Here is a 13,594-nt window from a genome sequence, read left to right as displayed (position 1 = left end):
ATAGATGCAAAAGATGACGGATTGCTTTTCACCATAATAGACAACAATCCGTCGAATCGTCACGATAATGTATTCAGTCTCAATGTTCGCTCCCTCATCAATCACCATTTTGGTCTCTGTTGCGTAATGCCGCCCAGCCATATACTCCGAAAAACGAAACATCTCCGCGTCTTCTGCATACTAAATTCGTCCTCAATTGGCCATATCCTGAAGCGCCCTCTAATCCATCAAAATCCAGTCGAGCGGGTTGACCCTCGCATCGTAGCAACCCTGTTTTGGTCCACTCTCAGAAGAGCCCAATTGAAAACATATTTGCAAATGCCTACTGCCTGCCCAGCGCGAGCGCCACAAAGCTCCGGGCTTCACCCAAAATGGTCATCAGGCGGCGCGCCGCCTCGTGGCGTGAGAGCAAACAAATCTCGATCGATCCCGCAGCCGTCCAAATTGGCCGCTCCAAGTTTGGCTGCAAACCTCCCATCGACAACCGAACAAATGAGCGGCGAAACAATATCCGAAACTGAAAGCGAAAACCACTCACTCGCTGTGAAGCTCTTAATTTGAATAATGAAATCATCACACCTCATCGTTATTACCATCATCCTGAGTGTATGTGTGGTTCTTGACCGTCGTCGGTTGGTCCGATCGAATTGCCGCTGCGGGCATGGGAAGATTTTACCCAATCAATGATCGCTGCTGCGAGCCGCCTCCGTCGCTGCCGCCGCCGCCGCGGAGGCTCTCTTAACCTTGACTAATTGATACTCTTGTGTCGCTCGACGACGCGACTGCATATGAAGGACCATCATCGTTGTCATCGGGCGGCTAAATGCTTCTGAATTTTTAAATTGCCCGCGGCGGGGCCAAATTTGCGCCCGAAATGCTAAAATAATGACCTGGCGTCGTAACAAGCTGCAGCCGGCCTTGAAGGGATGCGACAAAACAAACCGCCGCAACGAGATGAAAAGGGCGGATCGATCGATCGAAACCTTAATAAATTTGTTTTTTTGGCTCGCGCTCGAGGACCGTGAAGAAATGATGATGTTGTCGCACTTAAGTACAGGTTTCGAACCGACGACGACCGGAGATCACGACGAGATGACACAAATTTTCTCCACGCTACCGCACCGGGCCGCCGCCGCTATGGTGGCGAAACAATGAAGAACACAAACCTTACGCACACAAACATTCACGCACGAGTGCGACAGTGCGGGGCTGATTAAGGGTAATGTCCGTAATTATTGGTTAATTAATTGCGGCGTAATAAATAATGATTTTCTTGAAGTGGTGGACCTTTCGAGCGATACCAATCTTGATGGCCGTCGCATAAATAAATAATCACCGCTTTTCGTAGCGAGAGAAATGCGGGAATTTTGACGTTTTGGGGTGAAGATGAAAAATAATAATCAATTTTTCTCCTGGGAGAGTGTCTTTTCCCCTTTCTCCTGCCTTTAATCGTCAGACGTTAGCGTATCGACTAATCGGGGTTTTCTTGTTTTGTTTGTTTTCAGGTTTCCTCGTCGGGCTTCTTCGAGATGCAAATTCTGGAGATAGCCAACACCAACAGCCATCTACTGTCCGGATACTGCTGCGGTCTGCCGGCGGCGAAGCAGCGAATGCAAACGACCGGTAATCCGAGCGCTTCGGACCCCTTTCTCGAAGCATCAACAGCAGCAGGCGGCTGTGGTTAATTCTAACCTCACATTTGTTATTTTTGTTTTCTGCTTCGACTATAGGATGTCCGGCATGTGCAACCGCGTTCAGGCTGTGCCTGAAGGAGTACCAGGGCACGACCTCGAGCAGTGGCCAGCAGCAGCTGAAGGCGCAGAAGCAGCAAGGCGGCAGCAGCGCGGCGGAAGCCCTGCTGCTGGCCGACGAACCGCAAACGACTGCGTCATCGGCCATGTACGGGTGTGCGTTCGGGAACGCCAGCACGCCGACCCTCGGCGGGTCAAGCTTCGTCCTGTCCGACTCGGAAGTCGGTCGGGTCACGCTACCCTTCACGTTCCGGTGGACGGTGAGTCATTGTTTTTGTTTTTATGCGGCTAGACGGGGTCAATGACTTTGTTTTGATTCAGGGTTTTCTTCTTGTTTTTGCGGCTATGACTGTTATTATGTCGTTTATGGGTGAAGAGGGTTAGTGACCAAGACTATATGCCCCATGGTTCATATTAACTGATTGTGGTGTTACGTTGGTCTCCTGGATTTTTACGAAAAAGAATAATCATAGATGTTGTTGATCTTATATTATTGAAATCAATTGCCCTTTGCGGTCAGTGTTGCCAAATGTGAACTACTTTCTAACAATTCGCAGTTACCGTCTAAGATTCCGTGCAGCAACCGATTGTTCTCAGCTCATCCGACAGATGTTCTCCGATGCTCGCGTCGTTACACTGCACCATCAGATCCCTTCCCAACTAAACTCCCAGCATCGCACGTCCCACGAGAAACCAACCCACTATGGGGGATCCCCATACAAGCGAGCGGTCAAAAATAAAATTGGACTTTTCAAGTGATTTTCCACTTTGCTTTAGCTGTGTATGGTCGAAATAGCATGAATATATAATTTCTAACACCCCCCCCCCTTTAGGGATCGTCTATGAATTACGTAATATTTTTTTTCATAAATTCGATTAACGTGACAAAGCAATCCAATTTAGGAAGTTTAATTTTATATGTTTTCTTGAGGAGAAGGAAGGGGTTGTACAAAAACTAAGTACAGCAATTTATGGACATCATGAACCCTCCCCCTTCTCCATCCTCATTTGTGGACTGTCGTCTATATATTTTTGTATATTTTTGCGGAAGGTAATCATTTTTGTGGGAAGAAAGTAACAAAACGCCTCCCCTACCAATAAATCTAATAACTTTTCATTGCTCTAAATCTGAAGTTGGCGGCGAGAGAACCGAATTAATGTTAAAAGACATTAATTTCATGACATTCAGTGATATTTTTTTTGTTCTTACTCTCATGCCTCACAATTTGTATTTAGAACAATCTGTTTGACAAAGTACTAGGTTCTGAAGGATCCTAAAGCATTGAGTGTTAATCAAAGAATCAGAAGTCAAGAACGAGAAAAGTACGAGACACTGAAGACGACCTAACAGGTCGAAATACGTATATGTAGAACTAATACGAGTTGGAGTAAGAAAATGGAATAGAACTAAACTCGTCTTATGACAGTGAAAACATTCCACTAAAATATAGTTAAACAATTTTCTTAAAGAATTAGACCTGGAAATAACTTTTGAAAAAGGGTATTAGCAAATTAGAAATCGCAATCCCATGACATTTGTACAAGTTATTCAAAAAATAAATGAGAATAATATATTCTCAAAAATGTGAACATTCATTCATTCCACAATGCTCCATTGTTCCGAAAAGCAAATTTCTTTCAATTTGAATAACAACACTATTTAAATTATTTTTGATTTGTTTTCATGATTTCTACAAGTTATATATAGCATCATTCTTTTTCTGTGTGAAGGTTTAAATCTTTAATGATATTTTCTTCAATTCCATCAACGATGGAAGATGACATGAATTCATCTAAAGTATCAGAGGATAAAGAACTTTTAAAAATCTTCAAATATTACAAAATTACGCATGGCATAAGAATAACTAAGTGAATTTTTTTTCCAATGTCTCCTCGTTATCCAAATCGAGCTTAAAATAGATCTGATTCATGTAAGGCACGAAGAAAAATGTCAACATTTGCCTCTCTTGATCATTTTCTTGCATTATGAGTTCTAAATTTCTTCTTTTTTATATTGACTTTCCGCTGGTTGTTCAGCCAGTGAACCTCAAAGTGTAGATGAGTGAATAAATATTTCCCTACCTTTAGCCAGACATTCATGAACACTAGCAAGAATTTCATACTCTCCGTACTAACTAAGATATTGTTCGTCTTTACTTTTGCAATAAACATGTCGGGAATTATTGATTCCATGAGATTTATAAATATTTACATACTATGAAACCTCATATTTAGTTCTCCATCAGTAGCTAATGAATAGCTCAGAAAAATAGGTTTAGGGAAATGACTCAAACCACTCAAGCCCCAAACGCAATTCAGCGGAATGGCGACGGAACCAGTAAAATTTGACAGGAAATATATAAATTCCGTTACCGTTACCGTTGTGCTGCATTGTATTGGGGTTTTATTCATTCACTCCTTTGAAAAGTTAAAAAATTGTTATAAATAAAGTCGAAGTTATTACCAATACATGTATTTTGACCATACCCTTTGAGCCCATAGTTCAGTCTGGCCCATTTTCAATAGGAAACGATGGGACTAGATTTCCCGTCGAATGAAACTTGTTGCGAGAAAATCGTACACAAATAAGCGTCTAAATGGCGATTTGCGCACATACATACAGACGCGCATGCACACACATACAGACATCACCTCAATTCTTCGAGCTGAGTTAGTTGATATATACCACTACGGATCTCCGGGCCTTCTATCAAACATTCGTTTTGGAATGAGCATTAACCTTGGAGTACGAGAGAGGCAAAACACAGTAAAAAAATAAATGAAAAAAAATCAAAGTGATTTAACTCTGTTAATTGCAAATACTGGCAAGAAATTATTTCGGGAAATTTTAGTCGAAGCTTCGTCCTTGATGTGCATCATAAAAGAACCCGGGGATTTCTGAGGAAAAAAAGTTCTTCACTATCAAAGTTGAAAATAGCGTCGTTTTTGGAAAAAAATATTGTTTCCGCATTTTTTTCATTTTTTTTTCACAATGCACAGTGTTGCTTTTTGTCGATTTCGTGCGCTTTTTTAATAGCATCGTTTCTGTTGATTTTTTCGCTGTAGTTTGTTTGGAGGAAACGTTAGATATCATAAAGGGCTTTTTTTGAGAAAATCTGTGAAATGATTAATCCACCTAAAAGTGAGATAAAATTTTACTTTTTCACCTAAACCGTATATGCGCCTAGTGTCTTCGAGAAAGTTGTAGCGGATGGTATTTTAGGCCACTTTGCCAAAAATCATGTATCTGTGACTTATACTTTACTAGATATGTGACATTTACCGTGGAAGGCCCCTAAAATCAGTTTTTGAGCATAACTTTTTTATATGTTTCAGGCACTTTTACACCCTTCTACAAAGTTGTTTGGCTAATAAAAATACACGTTTCTGTAGAACATTGCGAAGCTCTATCTCTTAAAATTGATAAGTTATTTGAGAAAATATGTTTTTCTAGGGGTATTTGAGAATCGTATAACTTGGTCCGGCGCAAAATGGCGCAGACAACTTTTTAGTTCTCTGAAGCTGCTGTATGTTGACTCTTGCCTAGCGATTGAAGCTTGTGTTTACACGAAATTACAAACGAGTTATACAGATTTTAAATTTTCTTGTTTTTGGCCTTACTCGTACACTAAGATTATGTATAGGCTATAGGATCGCACTAAAACCAATATTTGATGGTGGCCCATAAGCCCATAGTTTTATATAGAAATTCGATAAACTGAGCTGATGTCTGTATGTGTGTATGAGTGTATGTGTGTATGTGTAGACATTTAAAAGACACCTTTTTGCCTTTCTCGTACACTAAGTGCAAAACTAAAAGACTTTTTATTAAGACTAGATATACACATAGTGTCTTCGGGAAAGCTGTAGCGGATAGTATTTTGAGCCATATTGCCAAAGACACCCCATGTCTTACTATTATACTTTAAAAAATATGTGACTTTTTCAATGGAGGATCCCTAAAATCACATTTTTTATCATAACTTTTTTTCTATTTTTCCAAGACTTTTCCAGCCTTCTACAAAGTTATTTGTCAAACAAAACTACACGTTTTTGTGGAACATTGCGAAGCGCTATCTCTTAATGCTTAAAAGTTATAATGAAAAAGGTGTTTTTGCAGGGGTGTTCGAAAATCAAATAGCCTGTTCCGGCGCAAAATGGCCCACAAACTTTTTAGGATTCAGAAACTACTGTTCTTCTACTTTTCTCTAGTGATGGAAACTTATGTTTACACGAAATTACACGTGTGTTATATAGATTTCAAACTTCCTCTATAAATCTCTGCTTTTTTAATTAATTCTGTATAAGGAGGAATCGCTTCTCAATATTTTGTAAAATGATTGTTCGCAATTGAATACACAAATATGATTAAATGTTTTTGAGCGTGTATCAAGCTGTCAAAAACGTTGAAATGTACATCACAGTTCGGTGTGTTCGGTGAAATTTTTCGAGTTACATGTGAAAGTGAATTATCCGTTAAACGAAATTTGAAAATGGCAGTTTCGCTTACTTCAGGTATTAGGGACCAATAAGTCACATATTCTTTAAAGTATAATAGTTAGACATGGGGTGTCTTTGGCAATATGGCTCAAAATACTATCCGCTACAGCTTTCCCGAAGACACTATGTGTATATCTAGTCTTAATAAAAAAGTCTTTTAGTTTTGCACTTAGTGTACGAGAAAGGCAAAAAGGTGTCTTTTAAATGTCTACACATACACACATACACTCATACACACATACAGACATCAGCTCAGTTTATCGAATTTCTATATAAAACTATGGGCTTATGGGCCACCATCAAATATTGGTTTTTAGTGCGATCCTATAGCCTATACATAATCTTAGTGTCCGAGTAAGGCCAAAAACAAGAAAATTTAAAATCTATATAACTCGTTTGTAATTTCGTGTAAACACAAGCTTCAATCGCTAGGCAAGAGTCAACATACAGCAGCTTCAGAGAACTAAAAAGTTGTCTGCGCCATTTTGCGCCGGACCAAGTTATACGATTCTCTAATACCCCTAGAAAAACATATTTTCTCAAATAACTTATCAATTTTAAGAGATAGAGCTTCGCAATGTTCTACAAAACGTGTATTTTTATTAGCCAAACAACTTTGTAGAAGGGTGTAAAAGTGCCTGAAACATATAAAAAAGTTATGCTCAAAAAACTGATTTTAGGGCCTTCCACGGTAAATGTCACATATCTAGTAAAGTATAAGTCACAGATACATGATTTTTGGCAAAGTGGCCTAAATACCATCCGCTACAACTTTCTCGAAGACACTAGGCGCATATACGGTTTAGGTGAAAAGTAAAATTTTTATCTCACTTTAGGTGGATTAATCATTTCAAAGATTTTCTCAAAAAAAAGCCCTTTATGATATCTAACGTTTCCTCCAAACAAACTACAGCGAAAAAATCAACAGAAACGATGCTATTAAAAAGCGCACGAAATCGACAAAAAGCAACACTGTGCAATGTAACCATTAGTTTTTGCATACCATTTTAAAGCTTATACAATTACCTTTGTAATGATGTATTAACATTAAAGAAAAAACATTAAGAAAATATTTCAATAAATAGTTGAAAGTAAAATATTTTTTCAGGAAATTTGTTAACTTTTTACCCATTTCTGACTTTGACACCTTATATCTTTGGAACTAGTGCACCTAGAGACTTCAAATTCAGAATTTCTCTTAATTAGAGTATTGACAATGGAGAGAAAATATTTTAAAATAATTCGGAAGACATGACATTTTCGATTAATGACCGCCCGAAATCCTATAGTGCAACCGAACCGTCTGAAAAATGGTGTGAATCAAACTTTTCGTGTAAAGAGGCGCTTTTAATTCTCGGCTCCTTCGTGTTCTCGTGCACCGTTCCGTTCGATCAGCAGCGCTCCATGGCAACGTCCTATGCAACCAGCCGCGTCCGGACCATCTCATGGCTTGCTGTTCGTGCTCTGCATCGCGTCAGGCCAGCCACTGACAACAACCGGGGAATAAAGAGATGAAATATAAAATATAGTTGCATAAAGGAAAAATTTTACGCTGCCGTTCAGATTCAAAACACCATCATCATCATCAGCCTCATCGTTGTTGTGCTCCCCTTTTTCTTCCATTTGTCGTGGAAATCGGCTCTACTGAATGGCCACAATTTCACGTCAAATGCAATTTATTTATAGAAGACTTGTAAAAAATTCAAATACTAATCTATTTAGTTAAACAAGATTGAACAATGCTTGTCTCTGTACGTTTGTAATCAATGCAATATTTTGACCACGATCAACTGCATTGTTCAAAGTTTTGGTCGAAAATTTGAACGGGACGACATCACCCCAAGGTGAATCAATCGCGCCTTTTTGCTTCCCAACTGCACCGCCGCCGCTGAGGTCCGATATGATCTACTTCACCTTCCCCCTCGGCACGGTATCGGTATCCACGGGATTGGAAAATTAGTTCGCGTCGCGCCACTTTGTTGGTTGCTTAGAGACGGACGGACGCGAACACGCGATGCAGAATTTAATTCACTTTGGTGCCGCATGGCCTCGCTCGGCACTGCCCCCTCCGGGATGGATTCCGTTTCGAAATTAATAAGGTCCCGTCTGGTCCTACCTTCCGGCGAGGGTGGGAAGCTGGCTGTGGCATATCGGCGGCGGTCGTCGGTGGTAGCTTCTCGTGCCGATGAGTCGAAATTGATTGCAACGCTGCGCTGCGCGCGGTCTCTGTCCCGGGGAGGCCGGAGCTGAGGCGAATTAATTTTGCACAAAAGGGCTTTTTCGAAATTCGAATCATCTGGGGGGAGGGTTAACGGAAAGTTCAAGCCATTTAGTGTGTTGCGGGTCTGATAAAGTGGTTGGTAGAGACTATTTCAAAATTTATTAAAGTACTAAGCCGGGAAGGCGAAGGGACTTCGAAGTGGTTCGCTCGGTGACTCCTCAGTTCCAGGGGTCAACTGTGTTGGTTTTGTGATGGATGTGATTATCTAGGAATGAAGCAACTGGAGTAATGGCGTGATCGACTTTTAGGAAAGTTGGCAGTTGATCTTTGAACTGGCTTGTGGGTGGGTGAGAGTTTTCCCAGCTTTGTACCAAACTAAACTCGTAGAACTCATTCGAAAGAGGTTTCCGAGGTGACAGCGATAAGAGATTTCTTTTCGTTTATATTGGTTTAATATTCCAAGAAGACGCATCTAGTCTACAAAATTTGAGCTACAAACCAAATAAACTTTTTCCAATAGTCTTGATTTTTTTCCAGTGCTGGTTCTAATCGATAATTTTCGACTGGAACTGGAATCGGAAGCTATTCCCAAAGGAATATGAAGCAAAAACGAAGGAAACCGAAGAAAGCGATTTCGATTGGAATCTAGAGCAACTTGGACTGAAATCAAAAGCGTTTCTAACTGGAAGCGGAGGCGACTGAGATCGGAAGTCATTGGGAATTAAACTGGAAGCTTTTCTAAAAAGAACAGGAACCAAGCTCCCACGAAATCGTAAAAAAAATTCGACAAAAATCACTTGAATGAAATGCGATTTCGATTGGAATCGAAAACGAATCTGCCTTTAATCTGACTGGAATTCACTGGAATCACTTCGAATTCCTGAAGCTTTTTCGACTGGAATCGGAAGCGATTTTGATTGGAATCGGAAGCGATTCCGACTGGTATCAGATGAGATTCCGATTGGAATCGTATGTGATTCCGATTTTGATCGAAAGCTGTTCCAACTGGAATCGGAAATAATTAGAAATAAGCAATTCTGATTGGAATCGTTAGCAATGTGGACTAGAATCGGAAGCGACTCTGACTAACAAAAATTGGAAGATATTGGAGAATATAATCCAATGCAATTCCGATTCCGATTGGAATTGGATAGGAACGACCGTTTAGTCGAAAATCATTCGGCTGAATGCCAGTTGGCCGAAGGCCACTAGACCGAAAGATGTAGGGCGAATATATCGTTTGGCAGAACAGACCAATAGGCCGAAAGTCATCTGGCCGAATTACGACTGGAATTGAAAGCAATTCCGATTAGAACCGGAAGCGATTTGGGCAGGAATTGTAAGCGATTCCTAACGAAGGAATTTTATCTAACATTGGAAGCAATTGCGACTGGAATCGAGTGCGAATCTGACTGGAACCAGAAGCATTTCCAAATGGAAACATAATAGATAACAAATCGGAAAAAAAATTCGTCTGGAAATGAAAGCGATTTCGAGTGGAATCGGAAGCGATTCCGACTGGAATTGGAAGCGATTCCGACTGAGATCTGAAGTGATTTGGAATGGAAACGGAAGCTTTCCTGAATAAAATAGGGACCAAATTTATACGAAATCGTCTGGAATGAAATGCAATTTCGACTGAAATCGAAAGCGTTCCGACTGGAATTCCGATTGGAATCTGAAGCTATTTCGACTGGAATCGGAAGCGATTCCGACTGGAATTGGATGAGATTCCGGATGGAATCAGTGTGATTGTGACTGGATTCGTATGCGATTCCGATTTTGTTTGGAAGCAGCTCCAACTGGAATCGGAAGCGATTACAAATAAATTTATATGCAATTCATTTCGTTCATTTCATGCGATTCCGATTGGAATCGTGAGGAATTCCGACTGGGATCGGAATCGATTCCGACTGAAATTGGGAGCGATTCCGACTGGAAACTGAAAACGATTTAGACTAAATTCGAAGGCGAATCCGACTTAATTCGAAGACGATTTCAAATGGAATAGAAAGCAATTCTGACTAGAATTAGAGGCGATTGCAACTGGAATCGGAAGCGATTCTGACTGGTATCGCAAATGAATCTGACATTTCGACTGGAGTCGGAAGTTTTTCCGACTGGAATCGGAAGCCATTCCAACTGGAATCGGAAGCAATTCCGACTGGAATCGAAAGCGATTTCGACTGGAATTGAAAGCAATTCTGACTGAAATTGGAAGCGATTCCGATTGGAATTGGATGGGAAGTGCCATTTGGTCGAAGGCCACTAGGTCGAAAGTTGTTAAGCCAAATATATCATTTGGCCAAACAGACCAATAGGCTGTAAGTTATTTGGCCGAAAGGGCCATTTGACCGAAAATGCCGTTTGGCCGAAAAGGTCGTTTAGCACAGCTGTTCTAAACCTGTTTTGTGAGAGGTACCCCTTCGAATTTTTGCATTATTTAAAGTACTTCCATTTTTGCTGCAAATAAAAATAATAAATATATGGAAAATGGACCTGGGAAATAATGGCATATTAGCTGACATTTTCATTGTTCTGATATACTTTCCAATTCGAACAGGATTTTTGTGACTATTAAAGGCTTTCAAGCCTCTTGTAAGTAGGCTGCTACGCCTCTTGAAAAGATGCTTCCTAGCTTCTTGAAGGGAAGTTTCTTGAAAGGAGGCTTCCGGGCCTCTTGAAAGGAGGCTTCCGAGCCTCTCGAAAGGAAGCTTCCGAGCCTTTTGAAAGGAAGCTTCCGAGCCTCTTGAAAGGAGGCTTCCGAGCCCCTTGAAAGGGGGCTTCCGAGCCCCTTGAAAGGGGGCTTCCGAGCCCCTTGAAAGGGGGCTTCCGAACCTCTTGAAGGGAGGCTTCCGGGCCTCTTGAAAGAAGGTTTCTGAGCCTCATGAAAGTAGGCTTCCGAGCCTCTTGAAAGGAGGCTTCCGGGCCTCTTGAAAGGAGGCTTCCGGGCCTCTTGAAAGGAAGCTTCCGGGCCTCCTGAAAGAAGGCTTTCGGGCCTCTTGGAAGAAGCCTTCCGGGCCTTTTGAAAGGAGGCTTCTGGGCCTCATGAAAGTAGGCTTCTGGGCCTCTTGAAAGGAGGCTTCCGGGCCTCTTGAAAGAAGGTTTCCGAGCCTCATGAAAGTAGGCTTCCGAGCCTCTTGAAAGGAGGCTTCCGAGCCTCTTGAAAGGAGGCTTCCGAGCCTCTTGAAAGAAGGCTTCCGAGCCTCTTGAAAGGAGGCTTCCGAGCCTCTTGAAAGGATGCTTCCGGGCCTCTTGGAAGGAGGCTTCCGGGCCTCTTGGAAGGAGGCTTCCGGGCCTCTTGAAAGAAGGCTTCCGGGCCTTTTGGAAGGAGGCTTCCGGGCCTCTTGGAAGGAGGCTTCCGGGCCTCTTGGAAGGAGGCTTCCGGGCCTCTTGGAAGGAGGCTTCCGGGCCTCTTGGAAGGAGGCTTCCGGGCCTCTTGGAAGGAGGCTTCCGGGCCTCTTGGAAGGAGGCTTCCGGGCCTCTTGGAAGGAGGCTTTCGGGCCTCTTGGAAGGAGGCTTTCGGGCCTCTTGGAAGGAGGCTTTCGGGCCTCTTGGAAGGAGGCTTCCGGGCCTCTTGGAAGGAGGCTTCCGGGCCTCTTGGAAGAATGCTTCCGGGCCTCTTGGAAGGAGGCTTCCGGGCCTCTTGAAAGGAGCCTTACGGGCCTCTTGGAAGGAGGCTCACGGGCCTCTTGAAAGGACGCTTCTGGGCTTTTTGAAAGGAGACTTCCGGGCCTCTTGAAAGGAGGCTTCCGAGTCTCTTGAAAGGAGACCTCTTGAAAACCTCTTGAAAGTAGGCTTCCGAGCCTCATTGAAGGAGGCTTCCGAGCCTCTTGAAAGGAGGCTTCCGGGCCTCTTGGAAAGAGGCTTCCGGGCCTCTTGGAAGGAGGCTTCCGGGCCTCTTGGAAGGAGGCTTCCGGGCCTCTTGGAAGGAGGCTTCCGGGCCTCTTGGAAGGAGGCTTCCGGGCCTCTTGGAAGGAGGCTTCCGGGCCTCTTGGAAGGAGGCTTCCGGGCCTCTTGGTAGGAGGCTTCCGGGCCTTTCGGAAGGAGGCTTCCGGGCCTCTTGGAAGGAGGCTTCCGGGCCTCTTGGAAGGAGGCTTCCGGGCCTCTTGGAAGGAGGCTTCCGGGCCTCTTGGAAGGAGGCTTCCGGGCCTCTTGGAAGGAGGCTTCCGGGCCTCTTGGAAGGAGGCTTCCGGGCCTCTTGGAAGGAGGCTCCCGGGCCTCTTGGAAGGAGGCTCCCGGGCCTCTTGGAAGGAGGCTCCCGGACCTCTTGGAAGGAGGCTCCCGGACCTCTTGGAAGGAGGCTCCCGGGCCTCTTGGAAGGAGGCTTCCGGGCCTCTTGGAAGGAGGCTTCCGGGACTCTTGGAAGGAGGCTTCCGGGACTCTTGGAAGGGGGCTTCCGGGCCTCTTGGAAGGACGCTTCCGGGTCTCTTGGAAGGAGGCTTCCGGGCCTCTTGGAAGGAAGCTCTCGGGCCTCTTGGAAGGAGGCTTCCGGGCCTCTTGAAAGGAGGCTTCCGGGCCTCTTGAAAGGAGGCTTCCGGGCCTCTTGAAAGGAGGCTTCCGGGCCTCTTGAAAGGAGGCTTCCGGGCCTCTTGAAGAAGGCTTCTTCAAAGGAGGCTTCCGAGCCTCTTGAAAGGAGGCTTCCGAGCCTCTTGAAAGGAGGCTTCCGAGCCTCTTGAAAGGAGGCTTCCGAGCCTCTTGAAAGAAGGCTTCTTCAAAGGAGGCTTCCGGGCCTCTTGAAAGGAGGCTTCCGAGCCTCTTGAAAGGAGGCTTCCGAGCCTCTTGGAAGGAGGCTTCCGAGCCTCTTGGAAGATGGCCTCTTCAAAGGAGGCTTCCGGGCCTCTTGAAAGGAGGCTTCCGAGCCTTTTGAAAGGAGGCTTCTGAGCCTCTTGAAAGGAGGCTTCCTGAGCCTCTTGAAAGGAGGCTTCCTGAGCCTCTTAAAGGAGGCTTCCGAGCCTCTTGAAACGAGGCTTCCTGGCCTCTTGAAACGAGGCTTCTGGGCCTCTTGAAAGGAGGCTTCCGGGCCTCTTGAAAGGAGGCTTCAGGGGCCTCTTGAAAGGAGGCTTCAGGGCCTCTTGAAAGGAGGCTTCCAGGCCTTTGAAAGCAGGCTTCTGTGCCTCTT

General features: G+C 43.8%; 1 protein-coding gene across 1 annotated transcript in view; it reads left to right on the top strand.

Moving 5' to 3' along the window:
• The window catches only part of LOC134205960 (protein serrate), a 191,239-nt gene that overhangs the window by 46,505 nt on the left and 131,140 nt on the right, over nt 1-13,594 (top strand). The window contains exons 2-3 of the mRNA XM_062681658.1: nt 1,506-1,623; nt 1,731-2,011. Coding sequence (XP_062537642.1) covers nt 1,506-1,623; nt 1,731-2,011 — 399 coding nt within the window. The remainder of the gene's footprint in view (nt 1-1,505; nt 1,624-1,730; nt 2,012-13,594) is intronic.

The sequence above is a fragment of the Armigeres subalbatus genome, chromosome 1 (genome assembly GCF_024139115.2).
Source record: "Armigeres subalbatus isolate Guangzhou_Male chromosome 1, GZ_Asu_2, whole genome shotgun sequence".
In the NCBI taxonomy this organism is placed as follows: domain Eukaryota; kingdom Metazoa; phylum Arthropoda; class Insecta; order Diptera; family Culicidae; genus Armigeres; species Armigeres subalbatus.
This window is presented reverse-complemented; position numbering and strand designations above follow the sequence as displayed.